Genomic DNA, 18,319 nt, shown 5'->3' on the forward strand with positions numbered 1-18,319 from the left:
ATAGGAAAAAATGGATAAATTCCTAGAAACATACAATCTACCATCTACTCTGGCCACCTGATGTGAAGAGCTGACTCACTGGAAAAGACTCTGATGATGGGAAAGATTGAGGGCAAGAGGAGAAGGGGGTGACAAAGGATGAGATGGTTGAATGGCATCACCAACTCAATAGACATGAGCTTGAGCAAACTCCAGGAGACAGCGAAAGACAGGGAAGCCTGGAACGCTACAGTACATGGGGTCACAAAGAGTCAGACATGACTTAGAAACTGAACAACAACCATCTACTAAGACTGAATCATGAAGAAACAGAAAAGTTGGACAGATCAATTACTAGTAAGGAGTGTGTGTTAGTCACTCAGTCATGTCTGGCTTTGCAACCACATGGACTGTATAGCTTGCCAGGTTCTTCTGTCCATGGAATTCTCCAGGCAAGAATACTAGAGTGGGTTACCATTCCTTTCTCCAGGGGATCTTCCCAACCCAGGGATCAAACCCATTTCTCCTGCATTGCAAGCATATTCTTTACCGTCTGAGTCACCAGGGAAGCCCCACTAGTAAGGAGACTGAATTAGTAATCCAAAGTGAGTGAAAGTCACTCAGTCATGTCCAACTCTTTGGGACCCCATGGACTATACAGTCCATGGGATTCTCCAGGCCAGAATACTGGAGTGGGTAGGCTATCCCTTCTCCAGGGATCTTCCCAACCCAGGAATCAAACTGGGGTCTCCTGCATTGCACGCAGATTCTTTACCAGCTGAGCTACCAGGAGTAATCCAAGTAGTAATCCAAAACCTCTCAACAAAGAAAAGTCTAGAACCAGATGTCTTCACTGCTGAGTTTTACAAAACATTTAAAGAAGAATTAACACCAATTATTCTCAAACTTTTTACAAAAGGAAGGAATATTTCCAAACTCATTTTACAAAGCCATCATTACCAATACCAAAAATAGACAAGGATACTATAAGAAAACTACAAGCCAATTATCTTTAATGAATATCAATGCAAAAATACTCAATAAAACAGCAAATCAAATTCAACAATATATTAAAAAGGTCATACAATATGATCAAGTGGGATTTATTCCAGGATAAGTCAGAGAGAGAGAGAGAGACACAAATATTGTATGATCTCACTTATACGCAAAATCTAAAACCAAACCCAGTGATACAGAGAACAGACTGTATTTGCCAGAAGCAAGGGTGGGGAATTGGGTAAATGGGTGAAAGTGTAAAAGATATAAACTTCCATTTATTTATAAGATAAAATAATCCTGTTCTGTTCAGTTCAGTTCAGTCGCTCAGTCGTGTCAGGCTCTTTGTGACAAGCCAGGCCTCCCTGTCCATCAACAACTCCCGGAGTTCACTCAGACTTGTGTCCATCGAGTCAGTGATGCCATCCAGCCATCTCATCCTCGGTTGTCCCTTCTCCTCCTGCCCCCAACCCTTCCCAGCATCAAAGTCTTTTCCAATGAGTCAACTCTTCGCATGAGGTGACCAAAGTACTGGAGTTTCAGCTTTAGCGTCATTCCTTCCAAAGAAATCCCAGGGTTGATCTCCTTCAGAATGGACTGATTGGATTTCCTTGCAGTCCAAGGGACTCTCGAGAGTCTTCTCCAACACCACAGTTCAAAAGCATCAATTCTTTGGCACTCAGCCATCTTCACAGTCCAGCTCTCACATCCATACATGACTACTGGAAAAACCATAGCCTTGACTAGACAGACCATAGTCGACAAATGCTATCTACGTTGGTCATAACTTTTCTTCCAAGGAGTAAGTGTCTTTTAATTTCATGGCTGCAATCACCATCTGCAGTGATTTTGGAGCCCCAAAAAATAAAATCTGACACTGTTTCCACTGTTTCTCCATCTATTTCCCATGAAGTGATGGGACCGGATGCCATGGTCTTTGTTTTCTGAATGTTGAGCTTTAAGCCAACTTTTTCACTCTCCTCTTTTACTTTCATCAAGAGGCTTTTTAGTTCCTCTTCACTTTCTGCCATAAGGGTGGTGTCATCTGCATATCTGAGGTTATTGATATTTCTCCCGGCAATCTTGATTCCAGCTCGTGCTTCTTCCAGCCCAGCGTTTCTGATGACATACTCTGCATATAAGTTAAATGAGCAGGGTGACAATATACAGCCTTGACGTACTCCTTGTCCTATTTGGAACCAGTCTGTTGTTCCATGTCCAGTTCTAACTGTTGCTTCCTGGCCTGCATACAGATTTCTCAAGAGGCAGGTCAGGTGGTCTGTATTCCCATCTCTTGAAGAATTGTCCACAGTTTTTTTGTGATCCACACAGTCAAAGGCTTTGGCATAGTCAATAAAGCAGAAATAGATGTTTTTCTGGAACTCTCTTGCTTTTTCCATGATCCAGCAGATGTTGGCAATTTGATCTCTGGTTCCTCTGCCTTTTCTAAAGCCAGCTTGAACATCAGGAAGTTCATGGTTCACATGTTGCTCAAGCCTGGCTTGGAGAATTTTGAGCATTACTTTACTAGCACGTGAGATGACTGTAATTGTGCAGTAGTTTGAGCATTCTTTGGCATTGCCTTTCTTTGGGATTGGAATGAAAACTGACCTTTTCCAGTCCTGTGGCCACTGCTGAGTTTTCCAAATTTGCTGGCATATTGAGTGCAGCACTTTCACAGCATCAGCTTTTAGGATTTGAAATAGCTCTACCGGAATTCCATCACCTCCACTAGCTTTGTTCGTAGTGATGCTTTCTAAGGCCCACTTGACTTCACATTGCAGGATGTCTGACTCTAGATGAGTGATCACACTATCGTGGTTATCTGGGTCATGAAGATCCCCTTTGTACAGTTCTTCTATGTATTCTTGCCATCTCTTCTTAATATCTTCTGCTTCTGTTAGGTCCATACCATTTCTGTCCTTTATTGAGTCCATCTTTGCATGAAATATTCCCTTGGTATCTCTAATTTTCTTGAAGAGATCTCTAGTCTTTCCCATTCTGTTCTTTTCCTCTGTTTTGTTTTGTTTTGTTTTGTTTTTTCACATTAATTGCTGAAGAAGGCTTTCTTATCTCTTCTTGCTATTCTTTGGAACTCTGCATTCAGATGCTTGTATCTTTCCTTTTCTCCTTGGCTTTTTGCTTCTCTTCTTTTCACAGCTATTTGTAGGGCTTCCCCAGACAGCCATTTCGCTTTTTTGCATTTCTTTTCTATGGGAATGGTCTTGATCCGTGTCTCCTGTACAATGTCAGGGACCTCATTCCATAGTTCATCAGGCACTCTATCTATCAGATCTAGGCCCTTAAACTTATTTCTCACTTCCACTGTATAATCATAAGGGATTTGATTTAGGTCATACCTGAATGGTCTAGCGGTTTTCCCTGCTTTCCTCAATTACAGCATGGATACTATAGTTAACAATACTATATTGTATTCAAAAGTTGTTAAGAGAATAGACCTTAAAAGTACTCATCATAAGAAAAAATATTTGTCATTATGTGATCTTAACTAAACTTCTTGTGGTAATCATTTCACAATATTTACACATATCAAATCATTATGTTGTATACCTAAAATTAATACAATGTTATATGTCAATTACATCTCAATAAAAAAGAAACAATAAAGGTCTCAAATCAATTATCTCTATTTCCACCTCAAGAAACTATAAAGATGACAGCAAATTACATCCAAAGTAAATAGATTAAGGAAAGTAATAAAGATCAGAGTGAAAATTAATGAAATAAGAAACAGAAAAACAGGACTTCCCTGGTGGTCTAGCAGTTAAGACTCCAGGTTTCTACTGCAAGTGGTGTGGGTTTGATCCTTGGTTAGGGAATTAAGATCCCACATGCCACATGGCCAGGCAACACACACACACACACACACACACACAGAAACAGAGAGGGGGGAAAAAGTACACAAAAACAAATGCTGGCCTTTTTTTGACAAAGCCAGTAATAATCGTACACCTCTAGTCATACTGATCAGAAAGTAAGATAAAAATTACCAACATGAGGAATGGTTGAAGGATAGTGCCATGGTTTCTATGGTTATTGAAAGGATAATAAAAGACAATATGAACAACTTTGTGCCTATAAATTAGACAACTTAGAGATGAAATGGACATACTCTTTGAAAGACAAAAACTGTGAAAGTTAACACAAGAGGAAATGGATGACCTAGATAGTCCTGTATCTTTCCAAGAAATTGAATTTGGAACTTAAAACTTTCCCACAAGGAGAACTCCAGGCCCACACTGATTTCACTTATGAATACTATTTAAAAAAATACAAGAAAGAAAATGAGAACAATTCTATATAAACTTTCAAGAAAACTGAAGAGTAGAAAATATGACCCAACTAGTTCTTTGCAGCCAGCATTACCTTGATGTGAAAATCAGTTTAAAACATTAATACAAAAATTCAGACCAATGTCCCTCACAAATACAGACGGCAAAATCCTAAGCAAAATGTTAGCAAGTGAATTCAACGAAGTATAAAAAGGATAATATAACACGACCAAATGAAATTTATCCTATGGACACAAGGTTGGTCTGAAAATCAATCATTGTATATTACCATATTAACAAACTAAAAATGAATAACCATAATGAAACAGGAAGACAAGAGTACATAGCCTTCTTGGAAAAGGACCGAGGAAATGACCTGGAGCAAACAAAACTACAAGCCCACAGAAACAAAGTGCCCAAGGGCTTAGGTCTTTGAGACAACAACTAGAGGTCTACAAAATTACAAGATTATTTCTGTTCCACTGATGTATATACAGTTTCCAAAGGGCAAAAGCTGGACTGTAAATCCACCACACAGTAGAATCACAGAACTCCCCATTTCCTGCAAGACAAAGGCCTGACACACAATCCTAAGTTGTATTTTCAGGAAGTAGACCCCGACCAGATGAAAACTGCTGACTGCAAGCATGCAGACCTCAGACCAATTGAAACCAGTATGTTGACGAAGCTCAAAATTTCACTCTTATGCCAAAAATGATGCCAAGCTAATCAGGCATCCTGTGGCCCCCTCCTTCACACTGCCTTTAAAATCCTATTCCTGAATGTCCTTGGGGAGCTGGGACTCTTTCACCATCTCCCTTGGCACACATTATCCCTCCAATAGAAACTACTGCTTGGCTAAAAATCTTTTGGGAACAATATTCATTTTTGTGGTATTTCTGTCCAAGAATCTGGAGCAAGGCCAGTAACAATATGATCACATCAATAGATCAGAAAATTCATTTGACCAAACCCAACATCCAATCCTATTAACTCCCAGATAACTGATAATAGAGGGAACTTTTCAACATGAGAAAGGAGATCTGTGGAAAAATCTACAGCTAATGGTAGCTTCCAATGGTAAAAGATTGAATATCTTCCATCTAAGATCAGAAACAAGAAAAGAATGTCTACTCTCATTACCTCTACTAAACATTGTACTAGAGGTTCTGAGCAGTGCAATCAGGGAAGAAAGAGAAATAAAAGGATTCCAGATAAGAAAGGAAGACTTAAATTTGTCTTTATTTATAGATAACATTTGTAGAGGTCTATGTAGAAATCTGAGGGAATCTACAAAAAAACCTACTAGAACTAATGAGTTTAGCAAGCTCAAAGGATGCAAGATGAATATGCAGCAGTCAATTCTGTTTTTATAATACTAGCAACAAACAACTGGAAATTAAAAATTTTAAGGGATATTATTACAGAGCGAAACAGTTAAGTACTTAGCAATGATTCTGACAAAAGTTGTGAAAGACATGTAACTTAAAACTATAAATATTGAGAGAAATTAACACCAACCTAAATAAGTGGAGGGATCTTATTCATCAATTGAATAATTAACATCAATTGTCAATTTTCCCCAAAAGATCAATCACAAGGTTTTTCTTATAGAATTTGACAAACTGATTCAAAAATTCACATAGAAATGTAAAAGATCTAGAATAGCCAATCCACTTTGAAAAAGAAGAAAAAAATTGGAGGACTACCACTTTCTGATTTTAAGACATATAAAGTCACAGTACTCAAAACAGTGGGGTATTTGTGTAACAATCAGTTCAATTCAGTTCAGTTCAGTCACTCAGTCGTGTTCAACTCTTTGCAACCCCATGAATCACAGAACACCAGGCCTCCCTGTCAATCACCAACTCCTGGAGTCTACCCAAACTCATGTCCAATGAGTCAGTGAAGCCATCCAACCATCTCATCTTCTGTCATCCCCTTCTCCTCCTGCCTTCAATCTTTCCCAGGAGCAGGGTATTTTCAAATGAGTCAGCTTTTCATGTCAGGTGGCCAAAGGACTGGAGTTTTAGCTTCAACATCAGCCCTTCCAATGTATATTCCGGACTGATCTCCTTTAGGATGGACTGGGTGGATCTCCTTGCAGTCCAAGGGACTCTCAAGAGTCTTCTCCAACACCATAGTTCAAAAGCATCAATTCTTTGGCCCTCAGCTTTCTTTATAGTCCCAACTCTCACATCCATACATGACCACTGGAAAAATCATAGCCTTGACGAGACAGACCTTTGTTGGCAAAGTAATGTCTCTGCTTCTTCATATGATATCTGGGTTGGTTGTAACTTTCTTGCCGGGACTAAGCGTCTTTTAATTTCATGGCTGCAATCACCATCTGCAGTGATTTTGGAGTCCCAAAAAATAAAGTCTGACACTGTTTCCACTGTTTCCCCATCTATTTGCCATGAAGTGATGGGATTGGATGCCATGATCTTAGTTTTCTGAATGTTGAGCTTTAAGCCAACTTTTTCACTCTCCTCTTTCACTTTCATCAAGAGGCTCTTTACTTCACTTTCTGCCATAAGGGTGGTGTCATCTGCATATCTGAGGTTACTGATATTTCTCCCGGCAATCTTGATTCCAGCTTGTGCTTCTTCCAGCCCAGTGTTTCTCATGACATACTCTGCATATAAGTTAAATGAGCAGGGTGACAATATACAGCCTTGACGTACTCCTTGTCCTATTCGGAACCAGTTTGTTGTTCCATGTCCAGTTCTAACTGTTGCTTCCTGGCCTGCATACAGATTTCTCAAGAGGCAGGTCAGGTGGTCTGTATTCCCATCTCTTGAAGAATTTGCCACAGTTTTTTGTGATCCACACAGTCAAAGGCTTTGGCATAGTCAATAAAGCTGAAATAGATGTTTTTCTCAAACTCTCTTGCTTTTTCCATGATCCAGCAGATGTTGGCAATTTGATCTCTGGTTCCTCTGCCTTTTCAAAATCCATCTTGAACATCTGGAAGTTCACAGTTTATGTACTGTTGAAACCTAGCTTGGAGAATTTTGAGCATTCCTTTGCTAGCATGTGAGATGACTGTAATTGTGCAGTAATTTGAGCATTCTTTGGCATTGTCTTTCTTTGGGATTGGAATGAAAACTGACCTTTTCCAGTCCTGTGGCCACTGCTGAGTTTTCCAAATTTGCTGGCATATTGAGTACGGCACTTTCACAGCACCATCTTTCAGGATTTGAAATAGCTCAACTGGAATTCCATCACCTCCACTAGATTTGTTCTTAGTGATGCTTTCTAATGCCCACTTGACTTCACATTCCAGGATGTCTGACTCTAGGTGAGTGATCACACCATCGTCATTACCTGGGTCAAGAAGATCTTTTTTGTACAGTTCTTCTGTGTATTCTTGCCACCTCTTCTTAATATCTTCTGCTTCTGTTAGGTCCATACTATTTCTGTCCTTTATTGAGTCCATCTTTGCATGAAATATTCCCTTGGTAGCTCTAATTTTCTTGAATAGATCTCTAGTCTGTCTCATTCTGTTGTTTTCCTCTATTTCTTTGTACTGATCACCGAGGAAGGCTTTCTTATCTTTTCTTGCTATTCTTTGGAACTCTGCATTCAGATGGGTCTCTCTATCCTTTTCTCCTTTGCTTTTCACTTCTCTTCTTTTCACAGCTATTTGTAAGGCCTTCTAAGACAACTGTTTCGCTTTTTTGCATTTATTTTCCATGGGGATGGTCTTGATCCCTGTCTCCTATACAATGTCATGAACCTCCGTCCATAGTTCATCAGGCACTCTGTTTATCAGATCTAGTCCCTTAAATCTATTTCTCACTTCCACTGTGTAATCATAAGGGATTTGATTTAGGTCATACCTGAATGGTCTAGTGGATTTCCCTACTTTCTTCAATTTAAGTCTGAATTTGGCAATAAGGAGTTCATGATCTGAGCCACAGTCAGCTCCCAGTCTTGTTTTTGCTGACTGTAGAGAGTTTCTCCATCTTTGGCTGCAAAGAATATAATCAATCTGATTTCAGTGTCAACCATCTGGTGATGTCCATGGGTAGAGTCTTCTCTTGTGTTGTTGGAAGAGGGTGTTTACTATGACCAGTGTGTTGTCTTGGCACAACTCTATCAGCCTTTGCCCTGCTTCATTCTGTACTCTAAGGCCAAATTTGCCTGTTACTCCAGGTGTTTCTTGTCTTTCTACTTTTGCATTCCAGTCCCGTATAAGGAAAAGGACATCTTTTTTGGGTGTTCTAAAACTATTAACAATAGACAAATCAATAGACAAGAACAGAAAGCCTAGAAATAGACCCACACAAATATGGCAACAGATTTTTGACAAAGGTAAATCACTGGACAAACGATAGCCTTTTTATATACAGTGCTGGAACAAATGAATGGAAAACAAAAGAACTTATTTCATATCTTGCATCACATACAAAAAATAGTGTAAAATAGACCACAGACCAATATGTAAAGCCGAAAACTATAAAACTTCTGTAAGTAAACACAGGAGAAATCTTTTAAACTGAGAGCTGAAGATTAAGCAAAAATTTCTTAGATGTGGTAGTGAATAAAAAATTCATGAAAGAACAAAGTGATAAGTTGAACTTCATCAAACATACAAGCTTCTCTTTAAAATATTTTATTAAGAGAATTAAGAGACAAGCCACAGACTGGGGTAAAATATTTTTAAAATGTATATTTGCTCAAGGACAATTCAAAATATATTTTTTTAAAAAAACCTCAAAACTCAGTAAGAAACAAATCCTCGAGAAATAGGCTAGAGATATGAACATATACTTTACCAAAAAAGATACATGGAAGGCTAATAAGCACAGAAAAAGATGCTCAACATCACTAGTAATAGGAAAATGCAAAATTAGCCACAACGTATATCACTACACACTTATTAGAATGGCTAAAATTTAAAAGACTGACCATACCAACTGATGGTAAAGATGCAGAGGGATTAGAATTCTGATATACATATACTGCTGATGGAAATGTAGAATGGTACAACTTTGGAAAACAGTTCTGCAGTTTCTTTAAAAGTTAAACATTCAACTGCTATATATCCAGTCATTCCACTCTCAAGTTTTTACCCAAGAGAAAAGAAAGCCCAGGTTCATACAAAGATATATGGAGGCTCAAAGCAACTTCATTTGTTTAATAGTCTTAAAGTGGAAACGAAAAAACTGTCCACCTGTCGACTAGAAAACTGATAGCAAATCATGGTGGTTTCAGGGATGTACACATATATAAAAATTTAGCTAGTTATGTTACAGAAATCACAAGTCTGTGTGCCCAACACACAGTGAGGCCCATCAATATTAAACATTAGAGTTTAGAATAGAGAAAGGTTCATTACAGATTCATACAAAGAGATGGGTGGCTCATGCACTAAGAACCTCAAAGCTGCTGAAAGCTTCCAGCAAGTCCATGTAAAAGCCAAAGGTGAGGGATGGGTGTGGTTAGTTATTGCAGACTTCTCAGTACCAGGTGCTTTGTTCTTGAGGCCCGGTCATAGTCAGGTAACGATATTCCTGTAAATCTCTACCAGATGAATGTTATTCTCTGTCCTGACCAGAAAGGGCAAAGTCCCAAGGCACAACTTTCACCCTCCAAGCTTCCAGCCCTGGCTAAGAAGAGGCAGATCTCAGTTGGCAGCTCCTTCAGGGCCAGATACCCTGCCCACTTGTCATGCCTGAGGGAGCCAGGCATCCAGCTCAACTGGCCCTCAGTCTCCTCAGACCGCCCAAATGGGGAGACCAGGGCCCACAGACTATGACCAAACAGATGGCTACTGCTAATAGGTCGCAGAGACAGGGATGAGGAAGACGTTCACCGCTGCCTCAAGGCCTGGACCAAGGCTAGTGGAGGGCCTTAATGAGGGCTCTGGAGCCCTGCAGGACCTAGGGCCCAGTCTGTTTCCTGGGCCCTCCAGCTCACCTGCTGGCCCAAGGCTTGGGTGAGCTGGAGGCCCTCCAGGAGAAGGCCTGGTTCTGCCTCTTACCTCACACTCCACCTGATGACCACCACACCACCCACCCTTGACTGAATCACTTTCCCCAGTGGTCCCTCACTGAAATACCAGTGGGCAGGGCCCACTGAGAACCCGGAGCAATGGCTGAGCAAAACCTGTTGCCTTTAGTTACAGGGTGCAGAGTAGTGAGGCACAGCAATGGCTGCCTGCTAGGAGCTGTGCTCTTTCTGCTCTGTTGCAGTTACACAATGTATGTGTAGTTTGCTATAGAATAAATAAACTGCAGTAAAACTTTTATTAAAATAAAATTTAAAGGGGTGAAAAATTATACTGTATTAAACTATTAGCACTGTCTCTCACACACACACACACACACACAAACATAAACACACACACACCCTATTTACTCTTTACTGCAGGAGTTCAGCAAAAATGCAGTTAACACTCTTAGACTTCCTCACAGAAACAGACTTACCTTATATCCCTTTTAGGAACAGCCAGCAGCTGGCTTTAGTAACATTTTATCAGCCCATGGTGGGAACAAGTTACTGAAAATTTTGTTTTGCCTCTTTGTTCAGGACCAATACCAAGAAGTGAAACAGGCTTGATCTCTCAATTTCCATAGCCTCTTCCAGTATGCTGACCCCGTAAGCTTCTCTCTTCCAAATTAAATTCCCTTCGCCCCAGCGTACCCCTTTGCTGCTGTCTCTTCCCTACAACTCCTCACGCCTCCCCTCCAAACCGCTTCAGTTGCCTGCTCAGCTCCCTCTTGTTGTCACTCGACTTTTTTTTTTCCCCTGTACTTCTCCTCTGGCCAGCTTCTAGACCCTGGAACCCCAGCCCCAGTTCCTTTTACCGGACCAGCACTGAGGAACCGCCCCTTTTCTCAGGGTCAGGGCGGCGGCCGCCCAACCCAGAAAGCTAGGTTCCCGCCTTGCAAAGGGTTTGCCTCGGAAGCAGATTTTCATACTCAAGCCTCCATTACCCACCTTCACAAGACCGCAGAGAGTTGCGCTGCAGCCCTCCGAAAGGCCGCGCGATGGAACTGTGTGGGCCAGGCGCCTGCGACTGCGCCCTCCTGCGGCTCAGGCTGCAGGTGCTCCTGACCCGCCCACAACGCAAATCCAGCCCAAAGTGGGGCTTGCCCAACGTCCCCAGTGCACGTGGAGCCTTCGAGGGTGGCTCAGGGTCTGGCCTCCAGCTGCACTGGCGTCATTCGTCTACAGCCTAAGAAGCTCTTGAGCAGGGTGGATTCCAAGAAAATTAGCCCTTCATCCAAGATAACTGCTACTATCATGGTTACGTGAAAGGGCTCCCAATTCTCTGGTTGTTCAGCACTGGGGGGCCTTTCGAGGGATGCCACAGATAAATGACCTCACTGACGACATTGAGCCCTGAAGCACTCTACCACATTTGAACACCGGTTGTGTTAGATAAGATAGTAACAAGGGTCCGTTTTCATGAAATGCAGCTTCGAAGAAGAAATAACCATTTCAGAAGCTGGAGTTCAAGGCAGAGAGTTTAAAACTGCCACTATGCCACAAAACTGCCATTCCCGTGGCTGCTGGACTCACTGGCCCTTTGTAGAGTGTGCTTATGGTGGTGGACAATTACTGTTTCAATTATACAGATGTCTCCAAGGCCACAGAAGATATATTAAATGTGCCTAATGTAACAGATCCAATCTGTCTACTGCTATGTCTTCACGTTTCTGTAATTGGGACTGAGATTTGGAACCACAGGAATCTTATTAATGTCGACCTAAACATGAGTCAACTTCTTGACAGCTTCAAGTCAAGGGAAGTGTTCATCTGTACCCCCCGTTTGCCACGTTTCTGGGCATCTGTTTGTGTGCAAGGACTTTTCTAATGTATTTAAGTTGGCTTGAATCTCAGGGATATGCTACCATCACTTTGGGCTAGCCTCAAAGGTAAATCAATTGCTTTCATTCTGCAGTGGTCATTGTTCAACAACGGTCATAATCTTGGTATGTCTCATACATAGGAATTCTGTTCATGTGAGAAAAAACATTGCATCATGAATGCCTATAATACAAATACCAGTGCTCCTGGCAACTGCTGCTACGGAAGTTACTTTAACCTCATTAATCACAAGAGACTCTGTGTGATGAATACATCAGCTTCTCAAAACATCACCCATCAGAATAATGTCATAACAAGGAAGCGGAAGTTGAAAAAGTATGCTGTGACTATGGATCAGAATGTTAGTGCAGAAAGCATCCTTGTGTACTTCTTGTAAATTGAAACCTTGGGCAGGCTGCTTTTGGATCTTGCAATGTAAAATGTAAGTTTACTTCTCTTAGAATGCTCTGTAGAGCACAAGAATGTAACCTTCCTGAGCGGTACAATGGAAGTTCAAGGTGATGCCCTGACAATTTCTATGTGCAGGATGGGATGCCTTGTGGTGACACCATCTACTGTTATCACAAAATGTGTAACAACCACAATAAACAAGGTCAATACATTTTTTATCAAATAGCAAGGAGTGTCCCCTGAGGTGATACAAAACAATTAATGTACAAGAAGATAGTTGAGGCCAATATGGTGTGGAAATTCTACATACAGAAGATGTCTTCCTTCAAATGTTTTGTGTGAAGGAGTAAAGCGTGAATATATAAATAATTCCCAATCTAAAGTAACACAATGCCATAATTCAGATAACACTGTTAAAGGTATCAAGTATTAGGAAGCTTTATCTTTTCCCACTTCGGGAAAGATACAGTTGATATTGGAGAAGTAAAAGATGGCACCCTGCATGCTCTAGGCAAGGTATATATAAGGAGCTGTCAGTTATTCGACCCTCAACTCTGTAAATTAGAGAAATGTCATTAAGAGAGGAGTATGCAATGATGAAAAACATTGCAACTATTGGTTGGAGTATGCTCCTCCCTACTGTGACTTTACAGGCTATGGAGAATGCAAAATAATGAAGCTTGTAGATGACAGAAGAGTACATTTTCATAACTGCAATGTAGAGAAAAATCTCAAACAAGACATAAAAAAGCATTAATGGAGAATGACTAAGCTATGTTAAAATTAGAAACGCTTGATCATTTTTCAGTTCAGTTCAGTTGCTCAGTCGTGCCCAACTCTTTGCAACCCCATGGACTGTAGCACACCAGGCCTCCCTGTCCATCATCAACTCCCATCAAACTCATATCCATTGAGTCAGTGATGCCATCCAACCATCTCATCCTCTGTCGTCCCATTCTCCTCCTGCCCTCAATCTTTCCCAGCATCAGGGTCTTTTCAAATGAGTCAGCTCTTCACATCAGGTGGCCAAAGGATTGGAGTTTCAGCTTCAACATCAGTCCTTCCAGTGAACACCCAGGACTGATTTCCTTTAGGATGGACTGGGTGGATTTCCTTGCAGTCCAAGGGACTCTCAAGAGTCTTCTCCAACACCATAGTTCAGAAGCATCAATTCTTTGGCACTCAGCTTTCTTTATAGTCCAACTCTCACATCCATACATGACCACTGGAAAAACAATAGCCTTGACTCGACAGACCTTTGTTGACAAAGTAATGTCTCTGCTTTTTAATGCTGTCTAGGTTGGTCATAACTTTCCATTAAAAGGAGCAAGCGTCTTTTAATTTCATGGCTGCAATCACCATCCGCAGTGATTTTGGAGCCCCCAAAAATAAAGTCAGCCACTGTTTCCCCATCTATTTGCCATGAAGTAATGGGACCAGATGCCATGATCTGAATGTTGAGCTTTAAGGCAACTTTTTCACTCTCCTCTTTCACCTTCATCAAGAGGCTCTTTAGTTCTTCTTCACTTTCTGCCATAAGGGTGGTGTCATCTGCATATCTGTGGTTACTGATATTTCTCCCATCAATCTTGATTCCAGTTTGTGCTTCTTCCAGCCCAGGGTTTCTCATAATCATTTAAAGTCACCATTAAAGGGTAAGAAGGCAAGCCACAGTGGACTTACACTCTGGCTTTAAAGATACATTTAAAAACAATACATGTAAGGACTCTTGTCCATGCATACAAAGGACTCTTCTGGCTCTGGGAGACAAACAGACAAAACATACTTCACAAAAATGGACACACTTCACAAAAAAGAATATTCAAATAGTCAATAGTCACAGGAAAGAATGCTTAATTAAGATCACTAAATCATCAGGAAATACTGATTTCAGCCTCAACAAGATACATATGATGGGTGGTAATGGTGCTGTTCAGTCACCTGGTCATGTTCGACTCTGTGACCCCATGGACTGCTGCAAGCTAGGCCTCCCTGTCCCTCACCATCTCCCAAAGTTGGCTTTTCACACCAAGTGGCCAAAGGGTTAGAACTTCAGCTTCAGCATCAGTTCTTCCAATGAATATTCAGGCTTGATTTCCTTTAAGATTGCTTGATCTCCCTGCTGTCCAAGGGACTTTCAAAAGGGCCTTCTCCAGCACCACAGTTCAAAAGCATCAATTCTTTGGCGCTCAACCTTCTTTATGGTCCAGCTCTCACATACGTACATGACTACAGGAAAAACCGTAGTTTTGACTATATGGACCTTTGTCAGCAAAGTGATGTCTCTGCTTTTTAATATGCTGTCTAGGTTTGTCATAGCTTTCCTTCCCAGGAGCAGTGTCTTTTAATTTCATGGTTGCAGTCACCATCTGCAGTGATTTTTGGGGTACCTTTTAATATATACAGAATTAACAGATACATGTGCGGACGTATGTGTATTCATTCATGTCACACACACACACACATTTCTTTTCTTTTTTTTGGCCATGCCATGCAACATGCAGGATCTTACTTCCAGAACCAGGGATTGAACCCATGCCCCCTGTAATGGCAGCATGGAGTCTTAACTACCAGGCCACCAGAGATGTCCCAGTATTTATCTATTTCTTAATTCTTTATCAGCTAGAAAAGCCCAGAAGTCATGGCACCCCAGTAGCAAATGAACACACCTAGTACACAGATCTTGATTTCCAAATATATTCTCTATTAAAAAGAAGGAGGGATCCTTAGAGAAATGGCTGACTCTAGGGTTTTTGAGATGAACTTGGGGTATCTTATTGTGCCAAAACACAAAAGAAGATACTCAAGGAATGACAGGGTTATGTCAAAAGGACCACAGCAATCAGTTTGAACCGGTTCCCACTGGCCCAATCTGGCACAATTTGAGCATCAGTATAAGTTAATGACAGTGAAGAAATAACACATTGAACAAATACAATTCCAGGTGTCTATAGTGATATAAACAAGTAAGTACGGGGGGGGGGGGGGGGGGAGGGTGCAGGTACAGCTCTTATTTATAACAGAAAGAAAGAAGAAATTAGAAAACCACCATCTGGCAACCCTAATAGTAATAAATGATTCAGGTAAGAATGATGAATGAAAGCTGCCGGAGGGTAAAGTTTTGAGGAATAACATGGTATTTACAGAGCCTCAAACTACTCCCCCACCCACTACCCCCACCTCATGATACTTAAAATTATGAAAAGAAAAATTCTAACTTTATAGTGGAGTACCTGACAAACACTACCTTAACCAAGTATTCCAAGTTAACATCACCAGCAATGGAACAAATAGACAGCTCATGGCTCCATAAACATCTTTTCCATGGTATTCCTAACAGAAGTACATGAGGTGAATTTAATTATGAAAACATATCAAACAAACCCAAACTAAGAGACATTCAACAAAATAACTGGCCCAAACTCTTTAAATATCAAGTCATGAAAAACAAGAAAGATTAAAGAACTGTTCCAGATTAAAGCAGACTAGAGAGACAAGGCAACTAAATCTAATGTACATTTCAGGATATTCTTTTGCTGACATTCTTGGCACCACTAGCAAGACCTAAAAAAGACCTACAGATTAGATCATGGTATCATACTGGTTTAATTTTGATAACTGTGCCAAGACTACATAAGAGAGTGTCCTTGATCTTAGGAAATGTACACTAAAATTCTCAGGGGAAATGGGTATCATGACTGCAGCTGTCTCTCAATTCAGAACAAGAGGTGTATATATGTATTACACATATGCATACACACTCATGGGGCTTCCCTGAGGCTCAGTGGTAAAGAATCCACCTGCCAATGCAGGAGACGCAGGCTTCACCCCTGGGTCTGGAAGATCCCCCGGAGAAGGAAATGGCAACCCAATCCAGTATTCTTGCCTGGAAAATCCCATGGATGGAGGAGCCTGGTGGGCTACAGTCCACGGGACTGCAAAAGAGTTGGTCATGACTGAGCAACTAAACAATAATACACATTCACACACATACAGAGAGAGAGAGAGAGACAGCAGGACTGAGAGACAAGGAGAGAGACAAAGATTGAAGAATAAACAAACGTGGAAATTGTTAATACATGAGGAACGTGGGCAAAAGGTATATATGGAGAAATTATTTGTACTATTTCTACAATTATTTGTAACTTTTCTATAAGCCCGAAATTGCCAAAATTAAAAAATCTTACACAATTCAGAAAATTAGATATTTCAAATCAAAGATAAGAAATTATTCAACCACTTAAAATAATGAAACACCATTTTTTTGTTACTTTGCACTAAAAATGTGTACTACAATACTTAGTGTTAGCGAGATTCTGGAGAAGTTAGTATTTTCATATTTTGCTGTTACAGTAGTAACAGCAAAACTTTTGAGAAAAACAACCTGGCAATATGGACTAACAGCAAAAAAAAAAAGTACAGATTCTAGTGATTCCACTGCTGGGAGTCTATACTAAGGAAATAAATGCTAAATGTAATCACTGTGTGTGTGTATGCTAAGTAGTTTCAGTCGTGTCCAACTCTGTGCGACCACATGAACTGCAGCCTGCCAGGCCCCTCTGTTCCTGGGATTCTCCAGGCAAGAATATTGGAATGGGTTGCTGAGTCCTCCTCCAGGAGACTTTCCCAACCTAAGGATCAAACCTGTGTTTCTTGCATCTCACCTGCACTGGCAGGCGGGTTCATTACCACTAACACCACCTGGAAAGCCCCGAAATCACTAGTCTTATTTAAACAATGCAGACTGGGAAAAACTTGAGTGCAACACAGGGAGAGTTTAAGAAAACAGAGACAATCATTCACAGGAACTATTCGGTCAATAGACTATAAACAGTCTATAAAAACTAAGTAACCATGGCACAGTGCATGCAACAGACAAACCATGATAAAGCGAAACAGTATGGAGAGAAAAATTACAAACTATGGTTTTAAAAATATCTACACACAGGAACTTTCCTGGTGGTCCAGTGGTTAAGACTCCATGCTTCCATGCCACACAGTGAAGCCAAAAAAAAAGAAGAATCTATACATAGAAAAAGAAGACAAGGAAAATTCACACATTGCTACGGTATTTGTGGGACAGTGGTTTCAATGAATAAGGTTGTTTTCCCTTTATCTTTCACATTTCCCTTTATTTTCACAGTATTAACTTTACTATTTTAATACTGAGGAATATGCAACTAAGAATAGAAAATCAGCTTAGTTACTACTTTAACAAAAATCCTTTGTGTTTGCAAAATGTACCTGGAAATATTTCAGAGGGAAAATGGGGGGGGGGGGGGGGGAGTCAAGATACAGTAATTTATGCAAACACCTTTATTTTGTTTTTAAACATATATAGCAGTAAACATGTGAGACAGGAAGCTCCTTAAGTCCAGAGGGAAAAGGTTACAAAAGATACATTAAAAATATTTAGGTTGAAAGCATGAGCATCCTTAACATTCTTTCTTAAAGAATAAGCACATTCTATACAAATGATTGTGACAAAGAATTTTAAAGTTCAAGAGCCTGTCACAATAATGAGGTAAACCGTGGACAAGAGGAGTCTTGCCAGCTTCTCTCTTCTCCAATACTCACTGAAGTCTCATTCGTTTTTCAGGTGGGCCTTTAGTGCCCACTGTCTGTTGCACATTCTTTGTGGTCTCCTTCTCCTCAGATTTTACAGTCTCTGGTAGAGGCTCTGCCTCTTTCTTTGTCTGATCCACTAGACACCAAAAGCAGATATTTTTTGGAGGGGATGGTGGGTGGAGGGATGAGACCAGTTTAGACAATGGTTAACATGAATGGTTCAGACTCTCAAATTCATTTAAACTACT

The 18,319-nt window shown here is 40.6% G+C and overlaps 2 protein-coding genes across 3 annotated transcripts in view; both read right to left on the bottom strand.

Annotated features, from left to right (window-relative positions):
• LOC101102399 (disintegrin and metalloproteinase domain-containing protein 20) overlaps positions 1–11,433 on the bottom strand; it is a 28,811-nt gene extending 17,378 nt beyond the window's left edge. Inside the window, 1 exon segment of the mRNA XM_060418229.1 lies at positions 10,706–11,433. The gene's annotated coding sequence lies outside the window, so the exon portion shown is untranslated.
• MED6 (mediator complex subunit 6) overlaps positions 1–18,319 on the bottom strand; it is a 45,045-nt gene that overhangs the window by 7,618 nt on the left and 19,108 nt on the right. Inside the window, exon 8 of one of the 2 annotated variants that reach the window (XM_015097151.4) lies at positions 15,187–18,207. The exons of the other annotated variant lie outside the window; for it this stretch is intronic. Coding sequence (XP_014952637.2) covers positions 18,077–18,207 — 131 coding nt within the window. The 3' untranslated portion in view covers positions 15,187–18,076. Of the gene's footprint in view, positions 1–15,186; positions 18,208–18,319 lie in introns of those variants that run through there. 2 annotated transcript variants of the gene reach the window in all.

The sequence above is a fragment of the Ovis aries genome, chromosome 7, assembly GCF_016772045.2.
Source record: "Ovis aries strain OAR_USU_Benz2616 breed Rambouillet chromosome 7, ARS-UI_Ramb_v3.0, whole genome shotgun sequence".
NCBI lineage: Eukaryota > Metazoa > Chordata > Mammalia > Artiodactyla > Bovidae > Ovis > Ovis aries.